Source organism: Pavona decussata, unplaced genomic scaffold (genome assembly GCF_977016875.1).
Source record: "Pavona decussata unplaced genomic scaffold, jaPavDecu1.1 SCAFFOLD_11, whole genome shotgun sequence".
In the NCBI taxonomy this organism is placed as follows: Eukaryota; Metazoa; Cnidaria; class Anthozoa; order Scleractinia; family Agariciidae; genus Pavona; species Pavona decussata.
In genome coordinates this window covers 4722501-4734695 of record NW_028145434.1, presented here as the reverse complement: position 1 = coordinate 4734695, position 12195 = coordinate 4722501, and the positions used below count along the sequence as shown (strand labels likewise).

At 39.3% G+C, this 12195-nt stretch overlaps 2 protein-coding genes and 1 long non-coding RNA gene across 20 annotated transcripts in view; 1 reads left to right on the top strand and 2 right to left on the bottom strand.

Moving 5' to 3' along the window:
* LOC146488332 (scavenger receptor cysteine-rich domain-containing protein DMBT1-like) overlaps positions 1 to 12195 on the bottom strand; it is a 248755-nt gene that overhangs the window by 176503 nt on the left and 60057 nt on the right. The window lies entirely within an intron of this gene.
* The window catches only part of LOC146488333 (uncharacterized), a 152380-nt gene that overhangs the window by 114604 nt on the left and 25581 nt on the right, over positions 1 to 12195 (top strand). The gene's annotated exons all lie outside the window — the stretch shown is intronic.
* Positions 1 to 12195, bottom strand: part of LOC146488334 (scavenger receptor cysteine-rich domain superfamily protein-like) — a 77117-nt gene that overhangs the window by 47869 nt on the left and 17053 nt on the right. For all 5 annotated transcript variants that reach the window (XM_085123814.1, XM_085123848.1, XM_085123839.1 and 2 more), the window contains exons 3-7: positions 10594 to 10870; positions 9707 to 9993; positions 9133 to 9285; positions 7364 to 7407; positions 7141 to 7241 (exon numbers count right to left, since the gene is read on the bottom strand). In XM_085123814.1, the coding sequence (XP_084979940.1) occupies positions 7141 to 7241; positions 7364 to 7407; positions 9133 to 9285; positions 9707 to 9993; positions 10594 to 10870 (862 nt within the window). The remainder of the gene's footprint in view (positions 1 to 7140; positions 7242 to 7363; positions 7408 to 9132; positions 9286 to 9706; positions 9994 to 10593; positions 10871 to 12195) is intronic.

The following is a 12195-nucleotide window of genomic DNA, read 5'->3' as shown; positions in this document are numbered from 1 at the left end:
TAAGAAGCAACAGTCACGCCACGTCGTTGGAGGAGAGTGATTTTGTTGATGTTGATATTTTTCAGAGACGAAAAAACTAAAAAACGCCAAAATATAAAGCAATGTATGGGTTTTTTTCCTAAATTGAAGCTGAAGAGCGGATGTCTGTAAATATCAACCAGAGGTGTGCAATAGCGAAAAACTCAAAATTCTCAAAAAATTCACAACATAGCCCACGGTAAACTATTGCAAGAAATACATGTTTTACTTCGATCCGATAATTATTTTTGATGTAAAGTTATGATCTTGAATTCACCGCTCCTGAATTGAACCGGGTTTTCGGTGTCTGACACCACATGTTGCGAAGACCTTGTTTTAAAAATCAAACCAGTTTTAAAATTGTAAATGATTTGAACCCAGGAGTCATGTCATAAGTACGTAAATTATGATCATCCGGGTGAGTGTAGTCCTGAGAAGGACTGTTTGTGGTGACTTTGACTGACGTTTCGACAACCTGAGCGGAAGTCATCTTCAGAGTCAAGTGAATTGTGGAACGTCAGTAGGTGGTATATACGTCTCTGGTTGTTAACCTGATTGGTCAACGAAGTCCAGATGTTATTGGTCGTTTGTCAGTAAGCCGTGATGTAATTGGCTGTGAAGACTGTAAAAAGTGATTGGTGCGTTTCGATCCGTCTTTTGTTAGTCAAAAAAGTCCGTGGGTCTATTGTTAGTAAAATGTCTATTGTTTGTCTGTTTCGTTGTTTTTGTCAAAAAGTCTTTTGTATGGTGCAGGTAGTTGTAGGGAACGGTTGAGTGGCGTTTGTTCTAAGTTAGTAAACCAGCTTTCCAGAGTGAGTCGTTGATAGTAATTTGTACTGTAGGTAATGCACTTGGCAGAGTCCCAGTCGATTCTGTGGTTCGTTTGTAAATGGTGCTCAGCAATGTGATTGTTGATATCACCATTTCTAGTTGCTCGTTTGTGTTCAGTCAGTCATACGTTTAAATTTCTGCCGGTTTCACCAATATAAGTGGCCTGGCAGTCGCAGCATTTGATCTTGTAAACTGCTCCCTGTCTGCGGTTCGGTTCGTCTTTGTCCTTTACCTTCGTCAGTAGTTGTCGTAAAGTGGTTATAGGTTTGTGAGCTACACGGATGTTGTAGGGTTGTAGAATCCGTGCGATAGTCTCAGAAGTGCCCCTTACGTAAGGTATAGTCACCGTAGTTACGGGAGTCGTATCGTTGTTTGTGACGTTAGGTTCATTGTTCTTGTAAGTGTTACGTCTAACAAAGTCCTTGTTATAGTTGTTCTTGTTGAAAACGTTGTCTAAGTAGTTGTTTTCGTCTGCGAGTCTGTCAGGTGAGTCACAAACCAATTGTGCTCGCCTTGTTAAGGTCTGTATAGTCGTTGCTTTGTGAGAAGTTGGGTTGTAGGATGACTGGTCCAGTAGTCTGTCAGTATGTGTTGGTTTCCTGTAAACCGTAGTACTTAGTTTGTTGTCGTTGTTAAAACCAGTTTTGTTCCAAACGAAAAACATCCAGTCTGATAAAGTACATAATTATAGACATCATCACTTGGGTATGTTACTCATCTGAAGTTAAAATTAAATATTTAGGAGATTTTTCAATATTTACAATCTTTTAAGCGATTTCTCGTGATGACAAATTGACAAATTTGCGAGATTAAAATCATCAACTGGTACATAGCGCTGAGGATAAAGATTTACACCACGTGAAAGAGCTTTATTTCTTTCTTATAAAATCCGCTTTTAAAACTATGGGCAACACAGAAGGAGGCCGCGAATTACAAATAGTACTTTAGTGAAATCTGAGCTTTTCTGTCACGTCATTCCGCGGCTAAAACTCAGATAAACACAACATGAAAACGTTTTAAACAACAATTGTTTATTGATTCTTGCTACAGGGCATTCCATGTGCATGACCTATGCTTGTAAGCCTATTTTCTTTGGTTTTATATCTTTCAGGGGCAGTGTCACAAGATTTTAGCGGAGTTCAAAAGCCGTACACGGGTCAGTTTACGTTGTCAACCGGTAGCAACACTCGTAAATATGGAATAAAATGAAACCAGGACTTTTTTCATTCAATCTTACTTTGAAAAAAGATGGAGCAAATAGCTAAGAGTGCCATATAATCCATACCTTTGAGCGGCCAAAACTGGATGTTTAAGAAATCTAGGACATCTATAGGAAACATCGTATCACTTTGGGTCGTTTTATACATTTGGTCACAAAGATTGTGTTACATGCATTTCACCGGTAGACTGCTGACCTTGCACTTACGTACGCCATTCCAGGTTGTCCACGGGCTAGAAATCGATGTTTCTTCCAGCTAGACCCCAAAGACAATTAATTATATAATCAGTTCAAACTGAGGTTACGGTTTTGGGTTATCACAATTTTATCTGGTTCCGTCTACACTCGCGTAGTTGTTTTGATTTTTGATAAAGTTGTTCAAATTTCAGTCACATCCAAGAATGCTGCTCAAGGACAGTTAAAGGCAATGTCACTGTGTAGTTTATCTGGATAAGACCCAATTTTCAATTTATTGTTCACAAAAAAAATGTCTAATGTATGACAGTTTTCATACGATAAAAGATAGTTCATCCATCAGTAATGGAATTTGAACAGACAAAATATGGTTTCTTTGGCCCTAATGGGTCAAAGAAAGAACACGATCCAACAAGATCAAGTTGCCTGAGTATATGGTGCTATGCTCTGAATTTTTAGAGTACTTACGAAAGCCGACAGATACTAATATCGAGGTCATCTTGTGGATGTCTAGATTGCACAAAAGTGATGCTCCGATCTCCGTTCGCTTGCTTGAAATAATTAGCTGCCCAACTTGGTGGGACCGGCGCAGAATCGGTTTTGGCAGCGCCGTCTGATGCCATAAGCATCTCGATATCTTGGGCAAATAGGCCTGATTAGATGGCTGTCATCGATTTCGAAGATACCAAGGGAATTTTTGCGGTGAAATTTAGTCAGTTAGTTATGTAACTTTGTAGAACTGGTTTTACAGGCAAAGGAGCGTAGCTGTGCCGTCCAGGCTGTGAAACCCTGGCCCTCTTTCTGACAAAAATTGCTCCCCCTGCGCTCCTCCCTTATTCCAGATGACAATGGAATGTGGTCGACTGTAGCAGGTGTGAGTCGTACTGCAGGAAATATTGGGGAAAATAGGGATGACAGTGGTGACGCAACCCCGCGTTTCCTTCCTCGCTCGTACCCCGCCGCCTCCCCCCTAAATTCACCATTCTTTACGTCGGGATACTGTAACAGTGACAAAGCACACGACCAAATAACTTAAAAAAAAAAAAAAAATCACTAAAAAATCGTAAATGTGTGTGGATGTAATAACCAGTAATTCAGAATCAAATTGCAAGCGTTATAAAGGTAATTCCTATTAAAGGACAGGAGTTTTGAGTTACAGTAATTAGATACCCGCTCTGCCTACGAGAAGCTCCACTGAAGTAATCAGTGTTCAGTCAGCAAACTCAGTGGCCCTTAGATACAGTCGAACATCCCTTTGCGACCACCTCTCGTAAGCGACCACCTCTCATTAGCGACCACTTTTCCAAAATACCAAACGTTTTCGAGTCAAATCACTATAGATAGAACCTCTCGTAGGCGACCATCTCTCTTAAGCGACTACCTCTCGTAAGCGACCACTTTTAGAGATGATTTTTTTATAATTACGCGGGATGCCCTAAAGGGGCATATCGTGTCTAAAAACAGGTCGATTTCTTTTTACGCAGGATGCCCTGAGGGGGCAAACCGTGTCTAAAAACGGGTCGATTTCCTTTTTTTTTTTCTTCGTCGTAGCCACAACTCTGTACATTAATTTATTCATTAAACTCTCCCCTCTCCTACTCGGGATGTATTGTTCTGATTGTCATCAACAGAAGCAGGCAAATCAAAATCCATTCTTGTCGCTTATATCGCTAGGGAGAGGACCTACTCACCCTTACCTGAAAGACGTCAACGCATCATTTGATATATTTATTAAAAACGGATTAAATTGTCGAGCCATTTTGTTAACATGTTGTGGACTCAAGTGTGCCGTTTTCAAACAAAAATTTCACCATTTTGAAGCGGTAAACCGAAAGAATAACTTCTAAGAAGCACCCGACAATTAAAACGGTGGGAATTGGTGAGTTCTTGGCGAAGGTATCGTGCTTTGTTTGACAGTCTTAGAGCACGACGCGAGACTGAAAAGAGGTTATTGAGAAGCTAACGTTATCGTAATGGAAATTCACAAACTTCTGGTGTAGTCTGAGTAGCCTAACACAAGGGAAACGTAACGCGATCGTCGTGACTCAAACTATTCCATTAGCAAGGATAGTTTTATCAATCGGCGAAGCATACAGTTGGAATAAATGAATCAGCGCCAGCATTACGCGTAATGCCAGTATAGCAGGCATCTTGTTTTTTTTTTTCCTTCCTCGTAGCCACAAATCTGTACATTAATCTATTCATTAAACCCTCTCCTCTCCTTCTCGGGATGTATTGTTCTGATTGTTTTCAACAACAGCAGGCCAATCAAAATCCATTCTTGTCGCTTATATCGCGAGGGAGGGGACCCACTCACCCCTACCTGTGTGACGTCAACGCTTCATTTGAGATATTTATTAAAAACGGATTAAATTTGTAGCGCAAGTGTGCCGTTTTCAAACGGAAATTTCACCATTTTGAAGCGGTAAATCGAAAAAATAACTTCTAAGGAGCACTCGACATCTAAAACGGTGGAAATTGGAGAGTTCCTGGCGAAGGTATCATGCTTTCTTCGACAGTCTTAGACCACGATTGCAGACAGAAAAGAGGTCATTGAGAAGCTTACGTTATCGCAATGGAATTCCCGCAATTTCCCTTGAAACCCTGAGTAGCGTAACACAAGGGAAACAACGTAACGCGATCTTCGTGATTCAAACTATTCCATTAGCAATGATTGTTGAAACATACAGTTGGAATAAACGAATCAGCCACAGCAACACGCGTAATGCCAGTATAGCAGGCATCTTGTTTTCAATTGTTTTTAACCTCTCGTAGGCGACCACTAGCACTTGACACACAATCTGCTGTATCTCACGGGCGGAAATCGAAAAATGTGTCGCTGTAACACATTGGCTACATCATTACAGCAGACGCCGTAACAGTCGCAGCTACCTGAAGTATTTCCCGATATAGCTTAGCATTGAAACAATTGATAAAATACACGTGCACTACACTTCACACTGAAATAAACTTTAATCAGATCGAATCTCTTGTAGGAAAAAAACTCTCTTATCTTTTATCGTCCTTATCTTTTTGCTTATGTTCCGTTCCCTGAAAAATTTAGACGGCGCCACCTGGAGTAATAAAAGAGTCAAGTTTCTTTCACAATAATTGTCTCAATCGCTGTATTAAGTAATTTGCGAGATACAAACAATAATCACCATAGACCCTCAGATTTTTTGCCTAGAGATTTTGGACCGGTCTTAATATACTTGTAGCTAAGAAAAGTTATTGCTATGGGTTTCGACAAGCACTGGCAAAAAGCTAGACTGCGAGCAGTCTCTTTCTTTTCCTAACTTCTGTAGCACTGTAGAGCGCGATTGATCGAGCGAACGAGGAAGCCGCGACCCGAGAGAAACGCGTTCGCTTTTCTATTTGCATAATTTTCCCGGCGCTTTTGCTCGCGTGATCTGAGGAAAACAGGAGGACTGCTGGCAGTCTAGCAAAAAGGTTAAGTCTCTGCAATTACCATTTGTAAATTACCCGAAATTTAGACCCCTGTGGTCTGTCCTCTGGTAAACGACCACATATCCTTGACATTATGGGTTGTCGCTTGCGGGAGGTTCGACTGTACTTTCGAATGTCTGTGCCACAATTTCTGATTGGAAATCATTGGGTATTCGCTGGATTTCCAACACTTTGTCCACATTGTCCTCCAACAATTGAAGCATATACTCACACGATGCCATTTCGGCACAATTTGTTTTAACGCCGTGAAACCAGAATCGAGCATAAAAGTTGGATTGCAGAGCAAAGTAAACAAACTGAAGCGATCTGAACACCAACGTGGGCTAACTGCACGCTCAGAAAGTTCAGTGACAGAAAATACAACTCACAAGTAAATCGCAGTTACAGTTTGTATCGAAGTGGCAGTGAAAAATTACCCTTGGTATGCGCCCGGGGGTGAACTCCTATATAAAAATCGACGAGGGTGATCGTAGCTTTCGGGGGTTAAATTCGTGGTTTGGTACCTGTCAAAGGTATGGCGGTACCTTTTAGCCAGTTTTAGGGTATCGAGCGAAAAAATATGAGAGAAAGTTATGATCAATGTCAGTCAACTGTCTCTTAGCGTATTCATTTTAGAGTTGGTACCACTAAGTGGGAAAATTGCACAGACCACGGCTACTAACAAAACAAATTCTGGCACCTTTTGGGGGTTCTTTTTAAAATTTATGCTGGGGGCAAGTGGTCTGTGCAAACTGTAACGCAATCTCTGCCGTTAAACGTAGTTTTAAACCGCGGTAAAATGCACATATCGTTCCTGATTAATGTCTTGATTTGTACAATGTACAGAAAGCTCGCTCAAAAGGTATGAATTACGTAGCACTTGTAGCTATTGTTCCATTCGTTCTAAAGTAAGATTCAATACAAAACATTCTGGTCCGAATTCATTTGACGAGAATTGGTGTTTGTGTTCGACGTTGACTGCGTAAACTGACCTTTGTGACCTTTATACGCTTTTGAACTCGGGGTCTAATAAAACTGCTAAAACCTTTTGTGCCTGCCCCGAAATGAGTAAAAACCATGGAAAGTAATATTATGAACGTAGGCCAAAACCTATAGCAAGTACCAATACACCATTGTTGTTTGAAACGTTTTCATGTTGTGTTTATCTGAGTTTTAGCATCGGAATGCCAATTTCACTAAAGTATTACTTTAAACATTGAAGATCAAGGTGAGCCATAATATAAGGGTGTGCTTAAAGGAACTGGATAGGAGAAAAAATAGAGAAAGAAGAGTGTCTAAGCGAAAGGAAAGCAGACGAAATGAGAAAAAGATATTAAGAGAGAGGAAATTAACATAACTGGGAAGAAATGAAGGTCAATGTCATGGTTTAAAGAAGAAAAATAAGAAATAAGAAGACTAGTTATTCTTACCACTCGATCAAACTGGATGCTCCACCATGTAAAGCCTGGTCCAGCTTTACTTATTGGATTTGTTGGCGTTTGACTTCCCAGAATAACTCGGGGTGTATAACCTGGGAACATAATTTCGTGTTAATTTGGGGCTATAGAAGAAATGTTGAAGAAAAAAGTCAGATTCCTTATTTTCTTTTGTATCATGTTTATCCTTTACAAGGTCTGACCAACATATACTCACTAAGTCCAACTAAAATTGTTACACATCGCCATTCACTTTCCATCCTGCAAAAAGCAAAAAGATATTTTCTCGTGTGCTACTTATTTACATAATTGTCAAGATACAATGTTTTGCTCTCGAAACTCTGAGCTACTGCCATTCCTTTACGAAAAATGGGTTACTATTACTCTTTAATTTTGCGAATAATATCCATAAAGTAACTTATTTATTAGTAGTTTCTGTAGCTTTATATTTTTTGAATTAACAAAGAAAGAAGCCTCGACTGTGCTCTGTTCTGTTGTAAAGCACGCAGGAAGCGGCTAGGACACGAAAGAAGTGTAGGGAGGAAGAGGAGACGTAGTCGAGTGTTTCTTCCTACTTTTTGAGTGCTACAGCCGCTCCTTAAGTGGTTTACAACAAAACAGAGCCAGTCGAGGGTTCTTTATTTGTCTATGATAAAGAAACCCTTTATTTCCCCACGCATTCACCCTCATTTTCAAAACAAACTTTATTATCCAAACGAACAGAAGAAGTGTCAGCGTGCATTTGTACTCTGACGCTAAAATACGCTCATCACAATCTTTGTTAGTATGGCTCAAATGATTTGATTGGTTGAACAAGACGAAAGCTGTCAAACATGTCAAAGCAAAGCATCAAAGTTAACAGACGTTGCATAGTTCGAATGTAACGCCATTGCTTTTTCATAGATTTTTCGTTTAAAAATCAGAATGGAACGGTAAAATATTCAGTGAAATCCAGTGGATTTGTGGCTCATGAAAATCTGGACGCTATTAACATGGCAATTCGAAAAGAAACTACTTAAAGCTTGCGGCTGGTATTAAACCAACTGCTGCACTGTATTTTGTGAATGAACAACAGTCGAATTCACGGTAGCAAGAGCATTGCTCGAACTGTTGACACCGTTGGGAAGCGTGAGCTGCTGTGACTGTGGCCTCTCACTCAATGCTCGGGAGATGATATCTGAACAAGTTGTCAGTTGTTCACTCGAAGGGCGAGCGTTGTTATTATTGAGGCTTGCTTCACTGCGGTTAGCGGAGGCGGCCATGATTTGCCGTGATGGAATTTGCACAGAAAATGTTAGGATCTTGTAAGTTTATATACGGTGTGTATTCGCTAGCCACTTTTGTGTTTTTCGTCTCTGCCTTCGTTGTAATTTCGTCAATTTCGGCGGTTGCATGTTTGCAAATCTTTGTTTGTTTATGTTTCTACTTGGCTTTGTATTTTCATCGCTATCTTCGGAAATTTCACTTTCAATCACCGTGTTCTTTGTACTGTTACGCTCAGGATGGTCAATATCGATTGAAGCTAAGAGCGCGTTTTCGTTTTCTAGGTTTCATAAGACGTCTGGTTAAAAAAGTAATAAATAAATAAATAAATAAATAAATAAATAAATAAATAAATAAATAAATAATAAATAAATAAATAATAAATAAATAAATAAATAAATAAATAACAATAAAAAAAAATAAATTTATAAAACCGAGGGAGACGTCGAGGCATTTCAACCAAAAGGCGCGCGCGTTATATCGAAAAGTTATTATAAATTTAAATTTAAACTGTGAATGTTTTTTTTTAATTGTTTTGTAAGTGACACTCCATCGATTGTACTTCGTTACGTAAACAGACATCACCGAAGTCATAAATGTGTTCGTAATTTTTTGTACGTTCATTATTTCGGAATTGAAAAAAATTATCAATGTAAAATTGTACGGATATTAAAGGTTTAAAAGTACAGTATACATGCATCTCAACAAGCTATATAATCTTACCATCCAGAATCAACTGCTTTGAAGCAAAACAGCTGCTGTCCGATTTGTTGCTGGTTAGGATACCAGGTGACGTTTCGGTAGTAGACTCCTCCCTGATAACGCAAAGGAGAAACCTGCATTCCAGATGGAGAGGATGTGGCTATCTCGGCAATGCTGAAATATGATAACGTATAAATTAGGCCAGAACTATCCCAATTGATTTCAACATTAAAATTTGCAAAAACCTAACCGACCGTTGATAATCCTGGTATGATAATATTTTTCATGACCTACAGTTTGCCTCATGGTTAATATAGCAATAACTATTATTCCAACAAAATCCATCATTTTGGGAGGTGCTTGGGGAATTCAGAACCAGATGACATCTACACGTATTAAATACAGTACAGAAGGAAACAAATGAAGGTAATATAAATGAATGAGGTCTGCAAGTTTTTATATCAACTGACTGCAAAAGAGGCCGACAGCTTAGTGATTAAATTTGTCAGTGCACTTTTAATAATCGTCCTAACATTGTACTAGAAGGCAAACCCTCAGGCAGGCACCCACGTTTTCTTTTTCTTTAGACACATACTGTTTTGAGAGATTTGCCAGCTTGACCTCAATGACCGCTCTGTACGCTGATCCAATCTGCACCTCGGAGCATTCACCATCCTTTGGAGTAGAAGCAGTAAATACTGGTACATTACTGCAGGAACCATATTGAGCACTAATTATCACAAGAAACTGTAACGCAACGGCACTGAATGGATTGACATTGAGGACGTTAACAGTTCCGATTGGAAAGTCTTCTAAAGTGAGTGCCACAGCGTATGTCCCAGGTACTCCTCTCGTCCCGTTATATGAAAGCACACAAGTGTTCTGAAACGAAAATGATGCAAACATGTAAGTAGAAACAGTCCATGGGTTTTACGCCATTACTTCAGAACTCCTAGCCACAACCCAAATATTTCCCCGACCTGCAAACGGAGAAAACACCTTAAACGTTTTCGTTGCACCCCTCAAACTTCTATTTTTCAATAAAGGTCACCGTTACTTCGTAAGAGCTATGATCCACTCAAGTTTTCCCCCACAATTGCTTGTAATATGTACTTTCAACTGTAAGTCTATTTAACCAGTCTATTCAATAATCTTAAAAACAGAAAGAATTAGATTTCTTAAAAAAACAAAAAAGGCCTGGCAAATTTTTTACGTGCCACGGTAACATCAGCCACTACACTAAGTAGTTGGGAGTTAAAGATAACTTTTTGAAAAAGTCACGAGGATTGGTGGTGAATGCTCAAATATTAAATTACTTATAAAACTCTAGTTTGCGCGGCTACATTACCCCCCACACCCCCCCCCCCCCCCTCCCCCGTCCAAATACTTCCGGTTAAGCGGTCTGAGTAGAGTGAATGGAATTGAAAGTTTGGATGGATCGGTAAATAAATGGAGGAATGGAATAATTCACATAACGAGTACCTCGTCGAGAATTCCATAAGGAAAACTGTCAGGATAAAAGAAAGACTCCGAGTAGTTTGCCCAGCGGCACTTCACTAAGTCTCCGTCGGGGTCCTCAACTGGGATTCGAAGGGACTGTGGACACCCCTGTTGCCATCGCACAATAGCAGGGCTTCTTGTGACAGGAGAAGAATTGATTTTTCCGTTGTCGAATCTTCGAGTTAGGTTTAGTACGGCCGAAACAAGCCAGTTACCACTGCTATACCGGGACAAAGATATCCAACAGCAGCTGGTGTAACTATGAGAGAGACAATGGAGAGAAATTGCCCTCTAATCATTTAGCAACATAGAAACCATTTGCCTTGACAGATAAGAGAACACAAGTGCATTATACTTTCCAAGTAAAGCTTATACGCATATTTTCTGAGTTGTGTATTATTCTTATTTAGCCTACAAGCCTTTTTGTGTACAAAACTGTTTGAGACCCAGAAACTGGGTGGATGACGTCTATGACGGGGTAATTACTTCATTTCAGGGCATATTTATTTAAGAAGGCTTTTAGTTGATTATTTACGTATTTATTTATTTTTAAATATTGTAATTTTATCAGGTAATTTTACTAGTTTTTAATTTAGTTATTAATAATATTGTAATGCGCTTTTGAGTATCTTTATAGAAAAAAGTGCAATATAAGTATTAAATATTATTAAATATTATTATTTCTACAGCCACTTTGGGGGGTTTCTCGACTTGCGTTTGTACTGATCACCAAAAACCTTAAACAACGACTAAATTGTATTATTCCCAAAATAACGAAACAAATGAAAAACGGTAAAAAGTGTATGACTAATTTTCGAAAATAAAGCTGCCAAATTCTTGTTTCCATGGCAACGTCAGGTCACGTGAACATCACATAAACAATAAAATGTTATACCAATTTCTATTTAGCACCTAGCTCCACTCTCTCTTTCTCTCAAACGTCTTTTAACAACGATTTCGCTTTGATTTCGGCGAGCGCTCTGAGCTCAGAACTAAGTCGTTTGACCTAGCATTTTGTTTGTCTTCCTTAAGCAAAGTCTTCCTGAGGACATCATTAAGTCTAGCGAGGAACGAAGTCTTACGAGTGCAGTTCCTGTCTCGTCTCAATGTGCTCCCTATCTAGTTCTCTTTTGAGCTGAACTGATAATTTTCAGTTACTCGGGCAGAGACTAAGGGTTTCATACTGTGAGCTTTGCTTGAGGAGGCGACAGTCTTTGGTCGTAGAAAGTAGGTCTTAGGGATGATTTCTATTTGGGAAGCGTGAAATTTTCGGGAATTTTTTTGACCCGGCCAAAGACTTGGTAGATTTTTGTGGTTAAATAGGGCCCTAACGTCCCCCTTTCAAATTTTGATTTCAACATCCAGGACTTAAAGTAATATGACGAAACACTAGCTAGAATTGGCCAGGTTTTTCTCTTCAAAAAGCGGGAGTTTGAAAAGCTATTTGAAAAGAAAATTTTAGAGAGAATTTAACATTAGTATCTCAAAAAACCGCCAAAATAAAAAGCAATGTATACGATTTTTTCCTAAATTGAAGCCTAATTATCTCTGAAAAATGCATGGCTACCCCCAAATTTCTTTTGA